The sequence below is a fragment of the Podospora anserina genome, chromosome 4, assembly GCF_000226545.1.
Source record: "Podospora anserina S mat+ genomic DNA chromosome 4, supercontig 1".
NCBI lineage: Eukaryota > Fungi > Ascomycota > Sordariomycetes > Sordariales > Podosporaceae > Podospora > Podospora anserina.
The window spans coordinates 115,952-139,670 of NW_001914834.1; the positions used below are offsets into that span (position 1 = coordinate 115,952).

At 51.0% G+C, this 23,719-nt stretch overlaps 8 protein-coding genes across 8 annotated transcripts; 4 read left to right on the forward strand and 4 right to left on the reverse strand.

Moving 5' to 3' along the window:
• Positions 1–1,151: 1,151 nt before the first annotated feature.
• PODANS_4_390 (uncharacterized protein) lies at positions 1,152–2,066 on the forward strand (the record flags this gene model as incomplete). Its single annotated transcript, XM_001903590.1, has 2 exons — positions 1,152–1,595; positions 1,668–2,066. The coding sequence occupies 2 exons, from the start codon at positions 1,152–1,154 to the stop codon at positions 2,064–2,066; spliced, it is 843 nt and encodes a 280-aa protein (XP_001903625.1).
• A 512-nt stretch (positions 2,067–2,578) lies between these two features.
• On the reverse strand, positions 2,579–3,901 carry PODANS_4_400 (uncharacterized protein; the record flags this gene model as incomplete). The annotated part of the gene is made up of 1 exon (XM_001903591.1): positions 2,579–3,901. The coding sequence occupies one exon, from the start codon at positions 3,899–3,901 to the stop codon at positions 2,579–2,581; it is 1,323 nt and encodes a 440-aa protein (XP_001903626.1).
• Positions 3,902–6,734: 2,833 nt separating this feature from the next.
• On the forward strand, positions 6,735–9,542 carry PODANS_4_410 (uncharacterized protein; the record flags this gene model as incomplete). The annotated part of the gene is made up of 1 exon (XM_001903592.1): positions 6,735–9,542. One exon carries the CDS (start codon positions 6,735–6,737, stop codon positions 9,540–9,542), a length of 2,808 nt encoding a protein of 935 aa, XP_001903627.1.
• A 1,164-nt stretch (positions 9,543–10,706) lies between these two features.
• PODANS_4_415 (uncharacterized protein) lies at positions 10,707–11,336 on the reverse strand (the record flags this gene model as incomplete). The annotated part of the gene is made up of 2 exons (XM_001903593.1): positions 10,707–11,240; positions 11,274–11,336. 2 exons carry the CDS (start codon positions 11,334–11,336, stop codon positions 10,707–10,709), a joined length of 597 nt encoding a protein of 198 aa, XP_001903628.1.
• Positions 11,337–14,088: 2,752 nt separating this feature from the next.
• Positions 14,089–14,751, forward strand: PODANS_4_420 (uncharacterized protein; the record flags this gene model as incomplete). The annotated part of the gene is made up of 2 exons (XM_001903594.1): positions 14,089–14,357; positions 14,493–14,751. 2 exons carry the CDS (start codon positions 14,089–14,091, stop codon positions 14,749–14,751), a joined length of 528 nt encoding a protein of 175 aa, XP_001903629.1.
• Positions 14,752–16,100: 1,349 nt separating this feature from the next.
• Positions 16,101–18,911, forward strand: PODANS_4_430 (uncharacterized protein; the record flags this gene model as incomplete). The annotated part of the gene is made up of 2 exons (XM_001903595.1): positions 16,101–16,443; positions 16,615–18,911. Coding segments are annotated over 2 exons (2,640 nt in total), but the record flags the coding sequence as incomplete, so codon positions are not given.
• Positions 18,912–19,107: 196 nt separating this feature from the next.
• Positions 19,108–21,705, reverse strand: PODANS_4_440 (uncharacterized protein; the record flags this gene model as incomplete). The annotated part of the gene is made up of 1 exon (XM_001903596.1): positions 19,108–21,705. One exon carries the CDS (start codon positions 21,703–21,705, stop codon positions 19,108–19,110), a length of 2,598 nt encoding a protein of 865 aa, XP_001903631.1.
• A 999-nt stretch (positions 21,706–22,704) lies between these two features.
• PODANS_4_445 (uncharacterized protein) lies at positions 22,705–23,073 on the reverse strand (the record flags this gene model as incomplete). The annotated part of the gene is made up of 1 exon (XM_001903597.1): positions 22,705–23,073. One exon carries the CDS (start codon positions 23,071–23,073, stop codon positions 22,705–22,707), a length of 369 nt encoding a protein of 122 aa, XP_001903632.1.
• Positions 23,074–23,719: the final 646 nt, after the last annotated feature.

The following is a 23,719-nucleotide window of genomic DNA, read 5'->3' on the forward strand; positions in this document are numbered from 1 at the left end:
AGACACATGCATGTCAGCAGGACCCAGGAATTCATCAAATTCCTTGGCAATGAACTCAGCAGCAATGGGTTCTCCAAATCCCGAGTCACCGGCAGTCCCACGGCCTTCATCAGATAACACGGGGTGGACAGCAAGCAGTTCGGGTTCCAGCCACAACGGCAACAATTCTCATGGCAACATGAGTTCTCGACAAGAAGTCTTCATCAGTTATCGTGGTTGGCCAGAACACCGTCATCCACTGTTCACCCAACAGGACGCAACCGATAACCTGAACGGGACTCACTGGTCCAAAGGTCTTGAATCATGGTCGCCCTCTCTTGGCGGGCCTTTTCGGGGGTTGAATACAAGCCCCTTGAGGCCATATCCCAACCGGGACTTACTTGCCGAGGCTGGGTGGTATGACACCACAGGAAAGAAAGGTCATCTCAAGGAATATGCCCCATCACCTCAGGAGGAGGTCTCAAGCTGCCTTCAGCGAAGTCTAGAATCAGAGGCTTTGGTGTCACGGTTTACTGAGGATGATTCCTGGCCATCGGATTGTGGGAAGGTAGAGGGCACACCTACAGCCACCTCTCCTTGGACAGTTACTCCCCCTGAACATTCCGAAGAGAAGGCCAAGGAGCTGGAGCATGCCCAATCTTTTGACTTGAAAGACTTTGCATATTTCTACGACCATGACGGCCGCGATCACGCAAGCACACACCTTGAAGGCCATGCGTTGCCCAAAACACCTATTTCGCAACCAGCAGTTACCAAGACTGCCCCCGTACTTGGACCAAGCAAAGTGTGGGCTCTTCCGCCAGTGAGTACAACGATAACGACCAGCCTCTTGAAAGATACACTAACCTGTTCCAGCGAATCCGTCGCAGAAAGAAAACAAAGCCGGTTGGCGAGAGTCCGCCGAGCAGCAAGGTCAACCCCATCGATAAACCCAAACCGAAGAAACGGGGTGCTTTTACCGACAAAGCCAAGAAACGCAGCACGGCCCTGACTCGCCAACTAAAGTCATGTATCAGGTGTCGTATGAACAGAGGGCGTGTATGTCTTCTTATCTAGGTACCACGGACTAGAACGAATTCTGACCGCCTCTTCCCCATCAGTGCCTTCCAAACCCCTCCTTCCCTTCCGGACCCTGCCTCACGTGTCAACTCATGACTGGCCCAACACTGAGCAAGATGCCATGCTACCGCTACATTATTACGGAAGCTTCCCTCTATCGCGAACAAAAGGCCCCCTGGCAGATCTTCAGCCGTCGCTGGCAAAGTATGGACATCGTCGACATTTCGTCGTCCGACTGGGCACCCTCTTCTCGTATCAGAACCATCATGGTCAGCCACCTCAACGTTCCAACACAATTTGCATTTCAGGTCAGAGAGTTCATTCCCACCGCTGGCGACATCTTGGTAGACGAGGTTACCGACCCTGTGGAAGGGACAGTGACAAAAGTCCCGTTGCCGAGGTTTGCAGTAGCGGATATGAAGGCCACAGCGGAGAACATGAGGGGCTTTGTAGATGGAAATGTCCACAACTTCATCATAGCCATGGTGGGGCGAGATGAGCTGTTGTGGGAGACGTATTTGATGGCTTTCAGGCAGGTTGGGTTGGCGAGGGTGAGTGTGATATTGAAACAACGTTCCAGTTCATCTTGACATGCTGATGGATCACAGACAAAACAAGAGCAAACCCTCCTGTCAAACACATTCCGTCTCTGGGTTGTGTGCCGCATGACAAGCTCACCAGTGTACATCTGCGGAGAGGACAAGCTTGGAGGCACTCCGCACCCGCTTTACGACAACCGCGTCATGATGCCCTTGCTGATGACGGCACAGTTTGAGTGCATCAACTACACTACCTTTCTAAGACCATGGAGCAGGGCGGTGTTGAAACAGCTGAACGACTTGGTGTTGGCGAAAAAGAGAGAATACTGGTTAACCATTTATTTGACAATGTTTGTGTTACTGCACAGCTGCGCCATGATCACCAAGCGGGACGAGGAAACCGCGAGGCAGTTTAGGATACCTGTCAGTGCCAACTACCCTGTACATATCCCGAATAGGGCTGACTGAACAAATAGGGTAAATACGCCAACCCAGCCAGTATCAGAGAACATCACTGTGGTGCCCAGACGATGCTTGCCCACTTTCACTACATCAACCGAGGGGTCGTTCCCTTTTCGCTGCCACTGCATACAAAAGATGGAAGAAGTGATCTGGCCAAGGCAGCAAATTTGACCGAGGAGCAGGTCAGCTTTGTGAGAATGACAGCTGAGATGGTCAAAGACAGCGCAAGACGTATGGGGTCTCTTCATTTTCCCACCGTTGATGTCACAACACTGACAGACAAGCACAGAAAGCACCATGAGAACTGTCCGAGAACAGGAAGACGTCGGTCATGATTTGTACTGGGTTTCTATGCTCTATGACCAGGAGTGGAGGCCAAAACAAAACGAGTGAGGAGAAGAAAAAGACCTAGATGTACGACAAAGCCCGTTCCAAATACACGAAAGCAAAAACTAAACCACCACCCAAAGGACCAAGAAGAACAGACCTGCTGAAGAAGCACTATCGAAGAAGATTCTTCAGTCACAGGAACCACCCGTATTCAACACCCTCCCCGTCACGGGGTGCCTCAACGGAGCATAGTCCCAATACCTCCCCCTCTTATCACTCCCCTCCTCCTCAAAATCATCATCAAACACCCTCGCCCAAGCCAGCCTCAACGGCCGGGGCAGGTTCCAGCACATTCCCTCATCATTATTCAACCAGATCCTCACCAGATGCCTCGGTTTACTCCCCTGTACATTCTCAAACGCCTCTCTTCTGTGGAGCAAGCCGAGGTTGTTCACAAACCTGATGTCACCCCTCTCCATCCGGGGTTTGATCTCATGTTTCTTGGCAATAAAATGAACCGCGTCAAGGGCCTCGGCTTGCGCCTCTGTCAACCCTGGAATAGCCTTGCTCCGCGGGGTGAAGGGTGCGTGGCCGACGAGAAGACGGCGGGAAAAGGAGGTGATGAGGCGGTGGTCGTGAAAATACATCAGTGCCCGGCGGTAAAAGGGGGGGTCGCGGCCGTAGGTGTCGAACGGCCAGTCGGGGGAGCCGAGGGTGTGGATGAGGTCCGGGCGGGTGGCCGCGAGCTCGTTGTAGACTGTCCAGGCTGAGGCAAAGGTGGATCTGCCGCCTGAAGAGGCGAGCTCTTGGGTGAAGAGACAGAGGGTGTCGGTTACGGTGTCGGTGTGGAAGGGTTTGTCGGAGGAGTAGATGCTGTCGTGGAGAGTGGACTCAGCGGATTGATCCCCGCGCTGCATGACGTGGATGAGCATCGAGCCGCGCTGGTCCTGGCGGCCGCGCCGGGAGGCGACGTAAGACGAGAGGCCGAGGTAGATGGCGGTCAGGTCGGCGAGGGGGTAGTCGTCGGGGTCAAGACCGCGGACGATGTGAAAGCCTTTGCCGAGATAGATGTCGTTGCAGATGCCGGACAAGATCGGGCCAAGGTCGGGAAGGGGGAAGAGGTACTTGGTCACTTTCTGAGAGTCGAGGTTGTGGGATTTGAAGAAGGCGAGGGCGGCCAGAATCTCGGTCTTGTCAGACGGGGTGAGGTGGTAGACGTATTCGTCTTCAGAAGGGAATGAGTTTGAGGTCCAGACCAGGGGTCCTGAGAGCTTTGTCGGCCAGCCGTCAGGCACCGAGGTGGGAAGACCGCCTGCTTTGACACGAGCTGTCGACCGAGCACGGTATTTGGCTTCGTCGACTTCATACTCAATGTCCGCGCATTTGCCTCCGTTCAGGCGAGCATCTACGTCGGCTTGTTCGAGCCGGACACGATCGATGTTGAAGCGGGCACGCAGACCCTGAGAGTAATAGGGTGCCGGAGCAGTAGCGGCATCACTGAGCATGGTCATGTTGCGTACCTTATCCGACTAAAGAGTTGACATGGAAAATGGAAGCTGGGCGTGTTGGTGTATTGGTTTCGTGACAAGATGGCTGGCATGGAGAAAGAGACAGAACTTCCGTCGAGCATTTCTTCAGCTCTTATAGACTATTTCAGGATGACCGAAATCTTAACAGCCTCAAATAGGACTCAGACACCTGCTCCATCAGTGACGCAAGCCACTCGGAGGTAATCATCATCACCAGTGAGCTATTGTGGATACAAGCCAAGGCCTAAGGTGTGCTTTCAGTCGGCGATTGGGCTGACCTTCAAAGTGTCGGCCGCCTGCCCGTCGAGTGAGGTGCCGTGGGCCGATGGTTTGGACGAGTCCACTGGATGACTTGGGGGCCATGAGGAGTTAGATCACCACATTAGCTTTTCAGTGCGTTGAGTATGGCATTATTATTATAGAACAAAACCGTATATTACCCCGTCGTGTGCTGGATTAGCCAGACCTGGAGAACTTGAAGGGTTTTGACTAAAACTCGTGACGAAATTTGTCTGTCAAGAACTATTGCTCAAGCATCCACCAACTGCGTCTTTGGGATGGGAACTGTCAGCCCACTTGAATAATCAAGAACTGAAGAAGTGAGAGGTGGGAGTAACATCTCACACCAAGCCAGGCTTCCGACAACGCGCAGGTGCGTACATTCTCACGTGTACAGATTTGATATAAGTCCTGTGTCACAATACTAGTTTCATCTCAGTCTCCCACTGTCTAGTACTCCTGGTTTTATGTAATTGGCATGACCGAGACGACAGCACACTAGGTAACTGAGTAAGCAGCCTTTACGAGGAACTCAGGCTGTACAAGCACCTACAAGAGCTGACAACACATTATCTGCATGACCAAGAAAGTCTGACTTAGAATCACGGTAAACATCCCGTCCACGGACTAGGCCACTTTCTACACCGACTGACTTTAAATCAATCTGTACCTTAGGTATCTGGGCCATAAACATCGATGTATACTTCATTGAGACCATGACTCAAGTAAGTGTTAGAAACAATGAGAACAATACTCGGAAATAAAAGCCAAGGCAAGTAAGACCTAAGTTGAAGGATCAAGCCTACAGCCTTACGTGTGTAACTGAAAACTAAAGCATGCTTAAAGTTCCTATCTAGGTAGGCAGCCATATTATGCTTGCACCGGGAAACTCTGATGTCAGCCAACGCCGCCGAACGGCAGTTGAGGGCCATTTCACAAGGACCAAGGAATGGTCGAAAATGGTTGGTGATTTTTTAGGGGGAGCCAGGCTTGCAATCCCCGAAGATGTGCCAAAATGAATATTAGCTCAGCAGCACACATTTCCCACTTGGCCATGCTCCGAGCTGCCAGAGTTACCCGACAGTCAGCACTTTCATCATAGAGAACCTTGTGTCCCAGCTTTGTCGTCCGTAGACCCTTACCCTGATAAACATTCCCCTGAACCCCTGAGCCCCTGAATCATTGAAGCCTCTCATGATCAGACATGAGCCCTAGGCTATATGTTGACTAAGTGAAACGACGTCCTATGCGAGGCGACCAAAGACCATGCATGTGGATTTATTGGTGGCTGAGAACTCGCGACGGCGCCAAGGCCATAGATGCAAAGCCCCAAACTCAACCAGGCAATTGGAAATGCGGGCAGCTCCAAAGAGGACCCCGGCTCTCCCCGCTCGCACCCCCAGGTTTTCGTCTTTCCAATCTTCCAGGGACGCCACAAGCGCGCAGATAAGACCGGCGCAATGTTTTGCCGACCACCATCAGGCGCGTTCCATCTCAAACATGCTGGCAATGAGCTGAGCTGAATATCCCCTGAAATCTTGTGGCTACGTCTGAATGTCTCACACTTTATTTAACCGCAAATAACTTGGCTCAGGGTACTTCTTCAACGCTCCCGTCCACAACCTTACCGGGACTTTTCAGGTGTATTTTTGGAGAATGACATAACACAGCACCCCTGGATCTAGTCAGCAAGCCGCCCGTGTCTCCACCATGACTACAATCACCCTGGCCGCGACAGGCCAAACTGGTGCTCATGGGACTCAACAATGGGATAACTCAACAGCCATCAAAGCGCCGCGGGGATCCTTCGGTCGCCAGGGACGAGATGCCAGTTTTCCATCTTCCGGAACCAGCGGAGGAGAGATACATGTCGGGCTGAGCTTTGACCCGGCCAGGCCAGGTATAATTCAGGTCACTGGACAGGCGCATCGCATGGGGGAGCGGTATCAGGTTGGGGGCAAACAGTCTTTGCTGCTGGACTGTCGAGGTGGAGATGGAGGGCACGGGGGAATCGGTGAGAATGGCCAGTCTGGGGGTGATGGGTTTGACGGACGGGATGCGACACAAACGAGCGAGGCTACTGATGGATCGCCGGGGATGAACGGAGGAGAGTGAGTCCCTCTTCTGCTTTTCCAGAACGAAAAAAGAAACGCGTATCTGACATGGATGCAGTGGCGGCCGTGGAACGAGTGGGGCGAATGGCGGCGCAGGAGGCCATGCTCATGTCACGGTAAATGAGGAAGATCTTGACACCCTCATCGGTGTTGAGTGGGACGTCAGAGGCGGCTATGGTGGTTGCGTCGGTGAACATGGCGCCGGGGGAGCCGGTGGCCATGGCGGTGACGGCGGTGCCGGTTGTACATGGTTTGACTCCCAAAAATGCATTCTCTATGAGCCCTGATCAAAACTCTGACTAAAGATATACAGGTCAGAGAGATATGTTGCAGCCGTACACACCAATGCAAACGGTCAACACTACACAGAATATGCCACCAGGTATCATTCGAGACCTGCGGGGAGAGGAGGACCAGGAGGCATGGCCGGAAGAACTCCAAATGACTTGTTGTATCCTGGTCAAGACGGTCCGATGGGCTACTCTGAGGTCATTGTCAACTACAAAGATGGCAGGAGGGGAGTGTTCCAATCACGCTACATGCTCGAGGTTGTCGACTTCAAAGTGCATGACGAGAACGGGGATGGCATCAACGAGCCCGGAGAACGGCTAATCATCAGCGACATCGTCATCAAGAACACAGGCCAAATGCCGTCACCAAAGATATCTCGCCTACAAATCTTGGTCAGGGGCACAAAATGGCTGGAGCCCATCCTTGAGCCCTTGGAGATTCCAGCCGAGATTCCACCAGGACATAGTGTCAAGGTTCCGGGTGTGCTGAAGGCCTGGATCAAGAACGAAACCGTCGACCGCAGCTCGGGCACACTTCTCCGCGCACAAGATACCGTCTCACTCAGAGCCTACTCCCAGCGGTTGCAGAGAGATGTTCCCGAGTTTAGCGGCGGTGTGGGCATCGTCTGCCAATACCCGCTGCTCATGACCACGCCAAAGTATCTGGACAGCGTAGCAAAGGGTGATATTGTCACCTTTTCCTGGACGATACAAAACATCTCCACCAAGTCACAGGGTCGTATTGGCACTCTACAGCGCGAGGCTGGGACACATCTTTCCGATCCCAACGGCATGTTCGATTTGAAGCGAGCTCCAAAGGACACGCCGCACGACATTATGGATATGATCGAAGTAATCGAGCCTGGCGAGGTTATTCCAATCACTGTTGACTTTCAAGTATCGGAGCTGGTCAACGAATTCACCACAGGCAACATGTTTGTCACTCTGATTCTCTCAGATCCCCACGGAAAGCAGATGCGGAACGTGGTGGCATTTGACTTGCGCATTCAGATCTCGCCTTCATACCGCTACAACCCAGCAGCACGATTCCTGCTTGTCATCAACGGGTCTTCGCCCAATGCCTTTGTGCTGCACTTGCTCCACTTCCTTCAACTCGGGCTTCACCTTCCTGTGGACATCTTCAATCTCAGTCTCAGCGGCGCATACACGACAGCCGACACTCGTGACGACATCTTGGCCAACTACAGCGGCAAGACCATCATCTTTCTGGGGAATCCCATGAACTATTTCCAAGACGGACAACGACACCCCTGGGAACTGCTGGACATTGATCAAGCCTCTGAGCTCGCAAGAGCAGGAACCAGCTTTCTCATCATCTCGCCCGAGAACATGCAGAGCCTAAAGGGGTTCAGTCATCTGGTCTCCAGCGGCGTCTCGCCCTTTCAACCAGCTGATGCTTTCACCCAAACCAGCAACATCAAGGACTTGCTGACCAAGCTGATCCCCAAGACAGCCCCGACTCCTGCACGTGTTGTCTTGCCGGTCAAGAAGAAGTTCATGAAGAAGCTCGACAAGACCCTCGCCGCAACTGCCAAAACAGCCCAGCAGAAGCTCTCCGACACCTTTCCCCTTCGCCGCTTTCTCATTGCGCCCTCCAGCCCAATCAGCGACCCCAAAGCCAAGGAAACCGGCCTCGACATCATCGAAGGTCTTCCGCACTCCACCAAACTAGTCGCCACTCTCCAACCATTCCGCCCCGACTCCCCTGTGATTTCAGAGTACAACATGGTCATGCTCGCCCACTCCCTCCCCTTCTCTGACCAATGCGCCATCTTCTGGAACCTCGCAGGAGTAGACACCACCTACGGAGTCCCCACCTCGACAATCTACAAGGGCTCCTCCCTCTCCCATCTCCGCGTCTACGGCGACGGCAGCACCGCCCAAAAGGTCAGCGGCAAAGCCCTCGAGTCCCTCACCTGGTCTCTCTCCACCCTCCTCGCCTCCGAGATAACCCACTTCCGCTCCGGCTCCGGCACCTCCTCCCTCCCCCTTTTGTCCCAACTCCCCCTCCTCTCCACCTTCATCACCTCCTTCCCCGGCAAGGGGTTCACACCTGCCGAAATAACAGCCACCTTCACCCCGCTGACCCAACTCCTCGGCTTCCTCAGGGGCGTCACCTCCCCCCTGACCCTCGGCCAAAAGTTGGGCGCCAACCTCACCAGAGCCGGCAAGCGCCGCACCAAACTCCGCAGCGTCGTCCTCAACCAACTCTGCAGCCCCGTCGTCAAAGCCATGCCCCCCTTGCCAAAAAAGACGACCGATCCCGAGGGCGTCGTGACCAAGAACAAACCCCCCGGCGAGGAAGTCGCCGACGTGGAGAAAGAGACCAAGAAGCAGATTCTGGAGGTGAAAAGGTCGGGCGCGAGGGGAGGGAGGGGGATGAACAGGATCCAGAGGGTGAATATGGTTTGCTCGCTTCTGCTCGAGGCCCTGACCGGGACGGAAGGGGTGGGGTTTGTGGATGTGATTAACGATCCGGAGGCGGGGGGGGAGAGCGTGAGGGTGTTGGGTAGTTTTGCAGAGTATGACCAGTTGCTTGCCAAGTTGGAGGAGAGGAGGGGGAGGTTGGAACGGGATATCGAGTATAGCTTTGGGAGGTTGAGCGGGATGGTTCAGAGGGGGGGGACGGTCAGGGCGGAACAGCAGCAGCAGCAACAGCCGCAGATACAGAGGCGGGCGACGGAGCCGGGTGGAGGAGGTGGTGGTGAGGGGGATGAGATTAGCTTCGTGAGTAGGTCCATGACTGTCAGTCCTGTCACGACGGTGGCGTCGCCAATTGTGTTTGGAAGGGGGCCGGTCGAGGTGTTGCGTGGGGGTATTGGGAAAGAGGCGAGTGTGGCGGAGAGGGTGGAGGAGGTTGTGTATGCACATGAGTTACCCCTTACGGTTCCTATTCGTGGTGCTGAGTTGGCAGCGTGAAGGGGGATTTAATATACATCGGTCTCTGGTTTAGGTACCGAGGTAGGTAGGTAAGGGGTGGTGCAATATATCCTTCGTTTTACTTGATCACAGCGCTTGCGATATCTAATGACGCCGCACACAGAAAGGTATATCGAGTAGAGGTGAAGGGGGCGTGTGATGGCAAAACAATATACAATTGGTGTTGCCAAACATAAGGTTTAAGCAGTAACAAAACTGGAAGTTCGGCCTCATTCTTTATACATCTTCACCATCCTCCTTTTCTCAGTCTCCCATTCCGGGGGGCCATATAACTTCCAGATGCGCTCCCAATCATACTTGTTCACCCCGATGGGCGTGTGATCAACCTTGACTTCTAAATCAGGCAGAGGATCGAACAATCTGGCTGCATAGATCCATTATTAGCAATGATAAAGGGAAAAAGTAAACAAGGCAAGTGAGTATATGCTTACGTGCTCCTGCAGGTGGATCGGGATTGTTTCTCGGAGCATACTTCCACTGGTCGTACTCGTAGATGGCATTGAAGTCTGTCCACATATTTCCCTTGACTTTGGGCCCGGGATGCCTTGTAGCGCTACGGCCGCCCTCTATATCCCCGTGGTTTCATGTCTGGATGGCGAACCTATAGACGTCCCAACGCTTAAAGTCCAGACGCTGCAGCTTCTTTTTGAAGTTCTCTTTCGATTACACTTCGACATAATTGTGCAGGTGACATGCCTGTGCGAATAGACGGACGTAGTCGGTGAATATGGGACGGACGATCTGGGTCTTCTTGTCTTCTTTGGAGCCTTGCTTCCTTTCGTGGACCCCAAAACATCGCTCCGTCATCACCTTTCTGAGTGCCTTCCATTCCTGTTCTCAAGCTGCAAATGCAGCTCTGTTCTGAGCTCTGAGTGCGTAGTGCTGGACCGTATAGTGTATTGTGATCCATTTGTTTATGAAGTCGGGGTGTCTCTGAAGTCTCTCCCGTGCCCATTCACGCCCCTTGTGTTTTGGTAGGGCCCCGGCCATGGCTACGACTGGAGGCGACGCGCATGATATGTTTGAGGCTGATGGGAGGGTGGCCCTCGGCCAGCATGTTGCCGTCGCCCGTCGAAACGCCGACCATTATGCGATCGACTTCGTCATCCACTCTTGTCGCTTCGCTGTTGTCGGGGTCGTATTTTAGCCAGCGTGACTTTCTCCCTGGTCCATTGGCCAACCCCCAATGCTGGAGAAGCGTGCGCAGTCGTATATCGGCCAGGTACTTGAAGCTCTCCTGTTGTGTCTTGACAATTGCTCTGTCTGCAACTCATATTCCTGCTTCAGTGCACCTATGGCTTTCCTGATCCTCTCTATGCCTGTCTCGTTGCCCTTCAGCACAGTTGCATTCATTCTCTTTTGTGCTTCAGGGTGACTCTGATAGGCATCAAGCAATGCTTCCAAGCGGCCATTTTCTTTTTCCGCCTCCCGGAGCCGTTTCGTCAGCCCGTTGATATTGCCAGCCACCCTCTCAAGCTCTTCAAACGTTGACTTTTCAGTGTCACCGGCCTCGTCCATTTCCTCGGCTACGACCAGTCTAGCTTGGTGGATTTGTTGCAGTTGTTCGTCAAATCGTTGTGTCCATACCTTATAGATTTGTTCAATCGCTCGGCCCCCTTCCTCGCTCGCCCACCAGACCCTCTTGCCGGCTGGATCTCCAAGATCTTTGAACCGGAAGCTTCCCAAGTCGTTGTAGGCCTCACGTGCTTACCGGAGGGCACATAGATCAACATCCACCTTCACTGTCTCGCCCAGATCGTTGTAGTGCACCATATTGACCCACTGTTCTGGGGTAACAAAAACGGCGACAGACCTCTTATAGTCTCCATCTACAGGGCCGTATTCAGGGCGAAGATATGGCTCGTTAGGAGGCTTGTGTTCTACGGCCAAGGTTGCTTCCAGAGTTTCGGCTAGCAACTTTTTCCAGCAAGTGATAGGCGTTTTATGTCTGGAAGAACAGCATCACTTCCAGGAGCCACAGTTGCAGCCACGGTCGGGGCCACCGGTTTGGGCTTATTGGGAGGCCTTTTTCTGTTATTCTTTCTGCCTGGCATTTTTGCGACTGTCGTAGCAGTGTTGGATTCAAAGAGTCTTGTGTTTTTGTGTGTCACAGAGGTTTCGTGTTTCAGTTACCTAGCTGCCAGGGTGAGGAGTGCTCTTGATTTTGCTTTTAATCAACAAGGTCGGGACAAAAGCGCACGCTATACAGATATAACGTGCGTGATAAGCGAGCCGAAACAGACAAGCGAGCCGAACACTTTCCAACGCAGCGCAACCCTCCGACTTCTTTCACCAACTTTACTACTAATTTACTATGAATTTACTTCCAACCGAATCTCGAATTATTTTAGCCCTCGAAGCTATTAAAAACGACCTAAATCTTAATTTTCGACGCGCAACTAAGCTTTATAACGTACTAATTATAATTCTCTATAACCGACGTGCTGGCCGGCTTATATAACGTAATATACTAACTAACTTACATAAGTTTACTAATTTAGAAAAGAAAATAATTATTTAATATATTATTAAGCTATATATACGCGCATTATATTTTCAGCTTTCGTATATAAAAAATATAGTTAATCGATTATTATATAAATATAACGCGCCTCCTATTAATATACGATAAGCTTATAACTTTATTAAACGTTAGTTAGAACTTCGGACGCGTTTTATATGTAAATATAATTATTAAAGGGTTAAATATAAGGATTTAAAGGTTATTAGTAAATAGTTTACTTTTATACGGAATACTAAAGTTAAGTACTGTATTATAAATAATAATATTTATAATTTTAATAAAATTAAATTTATAATAAATATTATTTCCGTAAATATAATAATTATAATTTTTAATAATTATAATAAAACGAAACTAATTTTGTTTAATAATTATAAATAAATAATAATAATTTAAAAAATTAATACCCTTAGCTAAATTATTATTTCTTTTATTATTTTAACCGTATAATATTATTTTATTAATTAATATACCGAATATAATTTACTATTTATTTAATATATTATAATTATTAATAATAATTAAATTATTAATATAATAAATTTAAATTAAATTAAGTATTTCGATTATTATATAGCGTCCCGTATAAAAAATAAATATTAATTATTAATCTTTAACGATTACGAAAATTATTATTTAATTAAATTTAAATATTATTATTAATAAAATAATATAATTACGCTTTATATATTTCTATATTTCTTTTACCTCTTTTAATTATTTAATATTAATTACTTTAGGTTATTAAAATAAATATACGGTCGTTAGATCGAGGATTTAATATATATATATATTAATTATATAAGTAAATTCGAATTTCTTTATACTTTTCGCGAAACTTTCTTTACCTCTATAATAAAGAAAAATATATAGAATAACTTTATAAATATTAATTTTTTATTATACGATTTAAAGAAAATACTTTTTAAATTAAATATAAAGCTTCGTACGTTAATACTTTTAAACTTACGGCCCGGTACTATATAATTTTAGGTCTCTTAAATACTATATAACTTTCGAAAAACTAATTTATAATTAATATTTATTAAAACTTATATTATTAATTATTAATATAGTTCCCTAACTTTAATATTAATTATTATAAATTAATTTATTAAACGTATAATAGCTATAATATATTAGGTAACTCTCTTTTGTATAAAGAATACTATACTCCGTAAGGCTAACGAGGCACTAAGTAAGCGCCGGAGAGCCAAAAAAACACGTGTGCGGCTTAGAGGGTCACTTACTGTACAAGAGGCACGGGATCTACTGGATCAGAAAGGGCTGTAGGTGAGTAGGTAATCCAGGAAAAATCGATAAAGTGGTGGTGGTGCAAGGGGGTCTCGTCCGAAGATTTAGTGCTGTAGCGTGTGCGGTAAGCCAGGCTATAATATACGCACCTGTAAGGAGGCTACAGAATCATCTAATTCATCTGTTTCTGGTTCAATTATTATAGTTTCCTAGTATTGTGGTTGTGTAATTGAAGATAGTTGTAGTGGGGTGATGGAAAGTGTTCGGCTCGCTTGTCTGTTCGGCTCGCTTATCATGCACGTTAGGTGCCGTTAGTTACCTGTATGGTTTGTGACAAAGTAGCTTCGACGTCGCACATTAGTACCCGTAGAGGATTAAAAGGCAATAAAGGTACAGTGTAATCTGTATCTGATGAAAACGCCGGCCATTTTGTTGGTGTTGGATACGGGGTGATAAAAACCACAAGATATAGCTAATTCTGTATATCTCTGCAAACTCCAGACTGGTGTGAAGAAGTTGATTGAGAGTCTGCATGACGCTTTTGCTTAACATGCGAGTTTCATCTGAGCGCTCTACCGTCCGTGGGATTACTCGATGCATCTGTCAAAGTGAGGTCATAGTCCGGTCACCAACCGCCTGCTCGCCAACCTCTATAACACTTTTTCTGTCTGCAACCCCAAAGTAATTCGGAAATTTGTGCCATCTTGCTTTCTCCCATAAGCTGACACATCTCTTCCACAAGTCACAATGCTCTCCAAATCTCTCACCCAGCGGCTGCCGGGCGTTACACAAGCCCTCGCCAAACGCGCTCCGCGTGTAGTGGTCCCTTGCACACGTCCCATGCAGCTGCAACATCGACTGCAGGTGCAGCAGCCGCCGTCATCGCCTTCATGTTTCCAACGCCGTACAGCCGTGTCGTTCCAGCCAAATCATGACTACCCGGGCCACGATCAAGCAAACGACATGGGAGGACCCGGAGGCCAAGAGTCCTTCCCGGCTAGTATGCCTTATCGAAGGTTTGTCTCTTGACTGTTTTCTCCTTCTTGGCATCGGCGCCAGAGCAGGTCTCTTTTTTTTATTTTTTATTTTTTACCTCGGTTTCTAGAATGACATGAACTAACCAAGGACTGTGGCTGGGTCGGGGAGAGTAGAAGAATTGAATACGAAACATTCTACGGCGTGTTGCTGGCCATCGCCCTCATGTGTATCGCCAAGCTCGTGCAGCAGAACTACGACCCAAAGATGAATTATGTGCTGGTGCATGATAATACAAAGGGGGAGCTGGACGATGTAAAGTACATCCCGATGCCCAAGGTGCGGGAGCAGCCGGTGGTGGCGGAGATCCGGGAGGAGGTGATTATCCCTATCAAGAAGGTTGATAGAGTTGACAAGGTGCAGAGGTGGGCTTGATTTGGATTTTGAATTGCCAAGATTGCATTTGGGGTTTTCGCTACGAAGGAGATAGTCGAAAGATTAGATCCATCAATTCATCATATCTACCTACTTACTCCTTCCCCATCACAGTTTGGACCCCAAACACCATTACAGCTTGTCACACTCGATCTGCGCTACAAGGTAACTAGGTAGGGCTGTGGCTGGGTTGAGTGTTGGTTGTCCGAACAGGCTCGGCAGCCATCTTTGTGCGACGTGACACATGCGTAACCAGGCCTTTAAACTGTTGCCTGGATATCGTATTTCGGTTGTAGGTATGGTAGCAAGTTGGGGGGCACTTTCAACGTCGCAAGGAAGGACTAGAAGCATGGATCCGGCATGACTAGGTACGGTACCTAGGTACGGTTGGTGACAGAGTGGCAGCAGAGTGGCAGCAGCCCGGAGTTATTTCAGGGTGAGGACGGATTTACTCCGGTCGGTTGAGCGGTTTATGACATGGCCGTTGCGGGGGCCTTTCCAGCATTGGCAGAAACTGGAGTAGTTCTGATTCGACACAGAACGGACTGGCCAAGGTACCTTAGGTCAAGGTAGGCAGAGACTGTTGTTCTAGAATACCTAGGTACCTACCTTATGTCGCCACTGCCCGAAAGTTTAAAACTTTAAACTGGCCCGCAAACAAGGTGTTGGGACGGGGAAGTGTGGTGGGTGTCGTCGTTATCGGCTGCTATTTGTGCGCTACAGATGCGCGGGCGTGGCACCAGCTCGGCGACCACACACAATATATCCGCGCCATGTGGCCGGGCCCTGGAGCGGGAGAAGGGGGCTGCGGCCTGGGTTGGCACACATCAACAGTGGCTGTGTGCGTCTACCCAGTCCCTACATCAATGTACATCATGTCGAGGTATGACAACGGCATTAATATCGGTGGGATCTCACCGCATCTTAACGGTTGTCCTTTCTGTTCCGTTAATCACACTCCAGCTCCGTCATAGTATCGTGTTGTCGGGTCTATCTGCCTTGCCAATGACCAGGGTTAGGGTTCTAGCCTTGTGTAACCGCCTCGAACTGTTGACGCCCCTATTCCCCAGTTTGGATGCATTACTGTGTATGCAAAGGTCTAGTGGAGACGCAGAGAACTCACTAGCCGCCAGACGACCCAATATGCCAAGCGTGTAGAGGTTGAAGAAGAGAAGATTATCAGCTTGTGTAACCTGAGCTGTTATGCGGTCCCTGTTCTGGTTCGTCCTCGATGGCTGCAGAGTGGACCAACGGTTCCAAAATCATCCGTCTCGGCATCCGAAAAGATGCAAGTCTGCATGCTTGGATCTTGTGCTCTTCGCTTTGGTCGGTCTGCAACCAACGGGTGACAGGCAGACTGTCACCTCCGCAACCTGCCCTGGGACACTGGGGAGATGGTGATCTTTGATACATATGGTCTTGGACCCCATTCCACCTCTTCCGTGTTTCTCCTGGATGACTTGGTCATTTTGTTAGTCTTAACGGGACTGGAAGGCAGGCAATTTTTTGATCTTACGACAGCCCTTTTTTTGCCACCATCAACCAAAGATAAGGTACGGGGCTTGCAAGCAAAGCAGCAGCTTTCTTGTTGCTCAACCGGGGGAAGTAAGACAATGGAAGAGCAGGCCCAGCGCTCGGGATCCGATGCCAGACGACGAAAAGTCCGAAAGGGAACGCACAGTTGTTGGGAGTGTAAGTCCGCACAATCTCTCTTTTCGCATCTTACCTCCCGATCCGACGTGCATATGATAGCGGCCGCGACCGACCCGACACGCTGGTAACACGCCCAGGGTTCACAACCTGATTAGCTCCAACGGCTTTCTCGCAGGCCATTGGTAGCAAGGCGCTGACATGTATTTGCAGGTCGACGACGAAAGATACGATGCCAGTTTGGAAAGCAAGACGACACCGTGTGCTTGCCTTGCCAGGCACGCGGCAGCGTCTGTCGAAGTCAAGAATTCGTCGATGCTCAACCGCCACAGCTTCCTGACCGCCGCCTTGCCCAGCGCCTAGCCCGTCTCGAGGACCTTGTCGCCAAAGTCGTTGACCGCGTGATGCCTGAGACTGGATCGGGAACCAGTTCAGCTCAAGACCATTCACAGGCCAGTTCACCGACACCGTCTGATGAAACGTTGATGAGCGATGTGGATGGCCAAGAGACATCCCATCTGGGCCTGGAAGTGATGGAGTCGCCTGTTGGTCATGAGGCCTCAATGGCTATGCTGCTGGGCATCCAAGGCAGCGTCAACTCTCTACAGCAACCCACGGCGAGGCTTACAATACCATCACGTCGGTCAACAGAAAGTGTATCGAGCAAAGGGCCAGCTCGCAGACGATGCGAAAAGATTTGTCGAGCCCTACATTCCTTGTTTCCGTCCCAACACGACGTTGACGTTCTTGTCAAATCAACGCCTGCACCCTACTTCATCATCGCCCTGTTCCATAGCTACCAGGACATCATGGAGGGCCTTTCCGAGACTCCTGAGAACATCGCCACAATCCCGCCCCCGAACGCTCATCCCACCGTTTTAGCCAAAAGTTTGATACAGCTGTGCATTTGCATCCAGCAGCAACCCCCAGGAAGCGTGATGCCACAGGAGAGACAGAAACATTTCAACCCCTACAGCTTGATGAACGGCATCGTCTCGAAAGTTTCGCAGCTGGTTACTTCCAACGATGACCTTGTTGGGACAGCTGAAGGGCTCCAGTGTCTTATTATTCTCGGACACTGGCATAGCAATGCAGGAAACATCCGCAAAGCCTGGCTCATCTTTCGAAAGGCACTTTCTCTCGCTACCATGGTGGGCTTGAGTCGTAATGGTACGCAAGCCCTCAGGTTTGCGGATCTGACAACCAACGAGGCCACACGCCCATCACCGATGGCTTTATGGTACTGCATCAACGCAGCTGATCGAAGCTTGTCTCTTATGCTTGGGCTTCCCGCGGGCAGTCCGGATAACACGTTCGCGAGCGAAGAGGCAATGCACAGGGATAGCCCACAAGAACGTTTCACCAAGATTCACACCGTCATTGCGAAGCGGATACTCGACCACAACCTCTCGCTAGTGTCCGATTTCATCAACCAGAAGGCGGCGGTTTCATACCAGCAGATTGATCACGAGCTCGAGCACGCGGCCAAGATCATGCCTTCTGACTGGTGGTTCGTTCCCACATTGCCATCAGAATGGCAGGCAGACTGGGAACAGGCTAAAGCGGCCATCTGCCATCTCGTTCTCCAGATCAACCACTTCAACCTTTCGCTCATCCTCCACCTGCCCTACATCATACGCAGCATATCAACTGGAACCCCTGTTGGCGATGACCACAAGTCCTCCCTCGGCCTTGCCCGCCAAATCCTGCAACGCTACATGGCCTACCAAAGCATCTCCCAATCCCACCCGACCTGGACGTGTTATCAAGTGTCCTACGCAGCCCTCATGGCCTCCACAGCCCTCTGTCTATTCACCCTGATCAACCAGACCAGCGAAGCGGACATCAAGCTCGTCAGCCTCTCTCTGTCAAAAATGCAGCACCTTGCCCTACTCCAACCCCATAACAGGCTATCCCAGTCATCTGTCACCCTCATATCCCAACTCCTCGACATGATCGACTCGGGAATCAAGCAACCCCTCAACCTCAACCTCAACCTCAACCTCAACCTCCCCTTCTTCGGCCTCATCAACATCAACAACGCCCGCACATCCCCTCCACCGACCATGCCACCACCATCACAGCAAGCAGCAAGAAGAAGTGTCAGCTCCTCTGCCCATTCACCACACATGATCCCCGTGCCAGCTACCTCCCCTGGGCCGCCAGGCGGCAGCCTCTCCCCCCATCCACACCCACCACGAGGAAGGCAAAGAAATGTCACTGTCCCGATTGGGTTTCACACATCGCTGACAGATCCTTCCCTTCAGGGCCATGGGCACGCACATCAGAGTCCCATCTCTGGTCGTGGGGGAGGGGATGGGTATCACAATTTGCATCACGGGATGGGGTTTGATGCTCACCAACATCAGCAGCAGCAGACGCAGCAGCAACACTCTGATAATGATAGAAGTAGTAGTTTGGGAGAGATTCCAATGGGATCAGGAGGGGAGGATTGGGTGTTTACTGGGATGGAGTCGGGTTATTGGGGTTTAATGAACCAGGGGTTGTGAGTTGATTTGGGATGTAGCATATACATACCTAGGTGCATTTGGGTGATAGAAATTATAGATAGGAATCAGAGGGTGTTGAACTTTGGATACCTTATAGAAAGAACGAACAAGATACATTCCCCTCACCCACTTCGGCTTCATATTGGCCAATGGGCTTGGGTTGTGGACAAAGGTGGTAAGGTAAGACTTTGTTGTCCTACGCCAGAACGACTCTTTGTCGCTCCCAAGCAATGTTTTCCATCGCCATGTCTGAGTCGGCGGACCACACACCGATTCGCTCAAATATATTTGTGCCAACATCGTCCTTACCCCTGATTACCAGCCCATAGCTCCGTACCTCGTCTTCAAAGAATACTTTGACCAAATGAATCACGAAGACTTCTTGTAGACCCTTTTCCATGTCCTCCAACTTCCAATCGGGAACCCATTTCAACACCGTGGCACTTTTAGTACTCGTGCCAGTCAGCCGAATTCCTTCTCCGTCCGCCAGACTTCCCCTAGCAACCGGTCCACTGACGGTCAGGGTCCCATTATCCACCAAACTCCTTGCCTCCGACACAAGCTTCCCATTCCGCCACACCTCCACATTTTCCACGTCTGTGCAAAAGACAAGGTCATGCTCTTTGGAGTTGATCTTATCCAAGATCCCCCTCGGCAGAAACCCAATCCTACCACTGACCGACGCCCAAGACCAAGACGGCGCACAATACATCTCCTGCCTCTCCTCTACCTCCTTCACAACCCACAACAGCCCTAGAGCCAACAGCTCCGAGTCCCACAACCCAGCCAGATAACCCACCTTTCCTCTTTGCTGCACCAGCTCTGCCACTCCCGCCAACGCGACCAATCGATCTGTCTGCCTCGTCAGCTGCCCCTTGCTATAAACACTCACAATCTCATACCACCTCTTCCAAAACTCGACCTTCTCCCCGAACCTCTGCGTCTCCACCGGCCCCAACCTCTGCAGCACATCCAACGCCCCTCTTATCCCTCTCACCGCTCTCCTCTCCTGGGGAGTATGCCCCTCCCCATTGATGTTGTGCTGCCCCGTCAACGACCGAATCGCCTCGATCCAGTTGACCAACCTCCCATCCTGCACCATGTACGGCGTGCTGTCATACCCCACCCCGTTCACGTGTAGTTCGGACGCCTGGAGAGTGTTGCACTCAAACAGCACCACATCCTCGCAAAAGTGTATCACCCTCCTCGCCAGCAACCTCTCCTGGAAAGCCCACGCGCGGTTGGTGAGCGGCGATTGCTCCACCCTCCAGTAAAAGAGCGCTCTCAGCGGCGGCGGGTTGGAGACAAAACACCTCCTTTCTTCGGAGGTCATGATGTTCTGCTCGACCCACGAGAGCGATCGGTCTCGGAAGCAGCCGCCGGTCGAATCGGACGATGCTGTCGCGGCGAGGACGCAGTGGGCGTGGGTGAAGACTTGGCCCATGGTGGGGGACTCGGCCGCCCAGTCGGCGGGGGAGTCTTGTATGATGCAGAGGGAGTCGATCCAGAGGTAGCAGATGCCTAGCCGGCGGGTGGTGGCGATGGCGTGGCGGAAGTTGAGGGGGAGGGTGTCCTCGGTGATGTAGTTCTTCATGAACCTGTGCCGGGAGGTGGTGAGCTTGCAGGCGATGTTGCCGCCCCAGCAGTGGGAGAGGGCGACGTATTCGCCTGCGCCGTCCTTGAGGTCGATCAGGAAGTCCATGTCGGATTTGGTGTCGATGAGGCGGAGTTTGGGGTTCTTGACCGTGCCGACGGCGATGAGGCGGGTTGGTCGGAATGGAGGGGTGTTGTGGGGGAGCTGGCAGGCTTTATGGCTGGAACAGTCCTTCAGCCAGGTTGTGATGGTCTTGACCGTAGCATCTGAGCCGGTGAACCTGGGGATTTTCTGCTCGGCCGTTAAGAGCCCCTCTGACACTTGTAGACCCAGCTCCTTCTTGGCGCCACCCGCCTCGAGGGAGACGGCCAGGGTCGGCCCTTGTTCTGACCAAAGGGGGTTCCTGACAAACTCAAGCTTCAGCTTGACACCTCCCGCTTCGAGATCACGTTCCCCATAGCGAGTATTCACGGTACCGTAACCCCTGATGAGTATAGGTGCCCCCGTTTCCTCCTCATCTGCCAATCGCTGACTCAACAAAGCCTCACAGAGACTACACCCGCTATCCTCCATCTCCTGGATCCTGTCGCACAGCAGGTGACGCTCCTCTGCTCTCGTAAACATGGCCCATGTCCCAGACAAAAGGCCAGACTGACCGACAACCTCTTTGCACCGCTCGCAAAGTCTGACGTCCCTAAACCGATGCTTGCTCCGGAACCTAGGCCACCGAGTCACATATCTCCCCCCAGAAAGACGGTACACGATACTCGGAAAGTTGCGTATCGGTCGAAGCACAAAGTGGCACCCGAGCGACCACGCAAACCCCAAGATGAAGTAAGCCATCACGCCATACAAGACGGCCGCGAACGCGAACGCCAAGATCATCGCCGGAGCCAGCGAAATGCATATGATGAACTGCACCCTGGTATCGACATCCGCATGCGACAGTGCGGCGAAGATGACGGCGCCAATCAGGCTGGGAATGAAATAGATGACAAAAGCGGGTTCGTCGAACGCGATGAGAATCGCCCAGATGATAAACTCGACGGCGAGAAAGCTTGACCCGATGTCCTCCCCCCCTGGCGTCGGAAAGTACCTGAAGTAGAGGTATGTGACAAGTACGATGGGTAAACCGCCGAGGAATGTTTTGCCCATGTTCTTGGGCGGAGGGCGGCGCGTCCGGCCATATCGTCGTGGCATGTTGGCGGCTCACAGTATTGTGGAAGCTAGTAGTGCAACACCATGGGCTTCCGCTTGATCGTGTAGTTCGTTTGACGTATGTCTACGCTTAGTATATCAACGAGACCCTTGATGCGAAGGAGGTGGCGTTTTGCGGCTGAGTTGGATGACAACCCCCAGACTAGCCCAAAAGGGAAGCATTGCGACATATTATCGGTTTCGATTTACTCCAATCACAGAGTTCCTGCGATGTTGTGCCTTGTGAAACCCAGAAGCACGGGGCTCGAACTCACATTAAAACCTGAAACTTGGGAATTCCAGCTTGGAGAGCCAGTTACCTCAGTTTATAGTGGTCCTGGCCACCCAACCTCCCAGCTTTCTTCGTCTTTCCGACCTATACCCCTAACCGTACATTATAAGCAGTTACGCTACTGCTACTTACCTATTACTCTCCCAACGCCAACCCCAAGATGTCCAAAACGTTCGGCTCGCTCTCAATTGCAACAGGATTCGTAGGAATACACCCATCGGTCATTCAGTTCCTAGTCAGACCGTCAAGACTATCCCTCCCGTCAGTCAGTGATCCTGCCCCCAATGTGATGATCAAATCGGGAGAGAGGCGGTGCAGGTCAGAGGTGACCTCTAGGATGCCAGGCCAGCGGACGTGTTGGCGTATGCCGACGATTTGTCTTGGCCTAGGGCGTCGATGAGGCTGATGGCGATGGGGCGGGAGACAATGAGGTAGATGCGGGAGGCGGCGAAAGTGTTGCTTGTATGGTGGGAGTTGTGTGGGTGTTTTGTTGGTCTGGTTTTGAGGTCCAAGTGTCACTGGTCATGGATGATGATAGGTAAAGTCTTTATTTCCTGTTTAATTCTCCCACTGCGGGCGCGCACCCCCCCACAAGTCAGCCCCGCTTGCCCTGAACACTTAGGAAGATAGGTAGTGAATTTGCTGGCATTGTCATTTTCCTCTTGTGCCTAGAAGTCTTCACGACAGCCATCGACTTCCTCCAAAACCTTTTATTCGGCCGTCAAGTTATTAATTCGTTTCCCATTCTCGGCCTGCCTCTCCCTCACCTCTTCTGTCGACGATGAGCCCTGATTATCCTGGGATTCCCGCGGCTGCACTTCTTGCCGGCTGGAAGATCGTGACCGTAAGCGCATCTGGTTCAGAACATCCACCTCGGACAGGATCCCAGTGTGGGGGCTGTGCCACTGGTGATGATGACGGCGGTGATGGTGGTCAGTCGCAGTGGCGCCTTCTTGTTGCTGCTGAGCATGATTTGGGGAAGGAGTAGTGGATTTCGACTGGGACTGTTGCGATTGGACCTGGGTGGTGAGTTCGGCCTCGGCCACTTGATCGGCCTGGGCTGAGCGGCGGGCTAACATTGTGATGGTTTTTGTTTTTTGGCGAACTGATATTTCAAGGCTGATTCTTGTGAAGTTTATCAAGGAAATATCCGTGATTAATGACTGCTGTTTGGGAAATATTTGCCCTGAAGATTTCTTATCTTTGCGGACTCGGAGTAGTGTTGCGAAAAGGTTTGAGTTCTTGATGGCAAAAAGACTTGGTATGACATCACCGAGCTTATTCACTCAGGATGAAGGGATGCTCCACTTATTGCCATTTTGTGACTGCCGTAGATATGGGCTTGGATGATCGCGATAAGAAGTTTGAAATGATTGGCAATGGACAATTGAGGGATGACGTTTTGCACAGATAGAAGTCTGTTAACTTTGTTGATGATGTTGTCGTGCTTGGCACTCTTGGCTGTGGTGTATGTTTTGCAGGTTCACGATGGTTGCAGCAGTTCAATCTCGCCTTTGCTTTACTTGCAGACTTGGGCTGTGCTATTGAGGTACAGTGGTTGAATGATTATGCAATTTCCAGAAACTGAAAGGTGGCATAAGATGTTCGTTTGGGGCCGTGTCTACCGCTTACTTGAGTCAATGATGATAGTACCTAGGTGGGAATATAAACTCAAGCTAGAAGGCCTTACACAAGATAATGACCGATCTAACGAACCTACCCAGG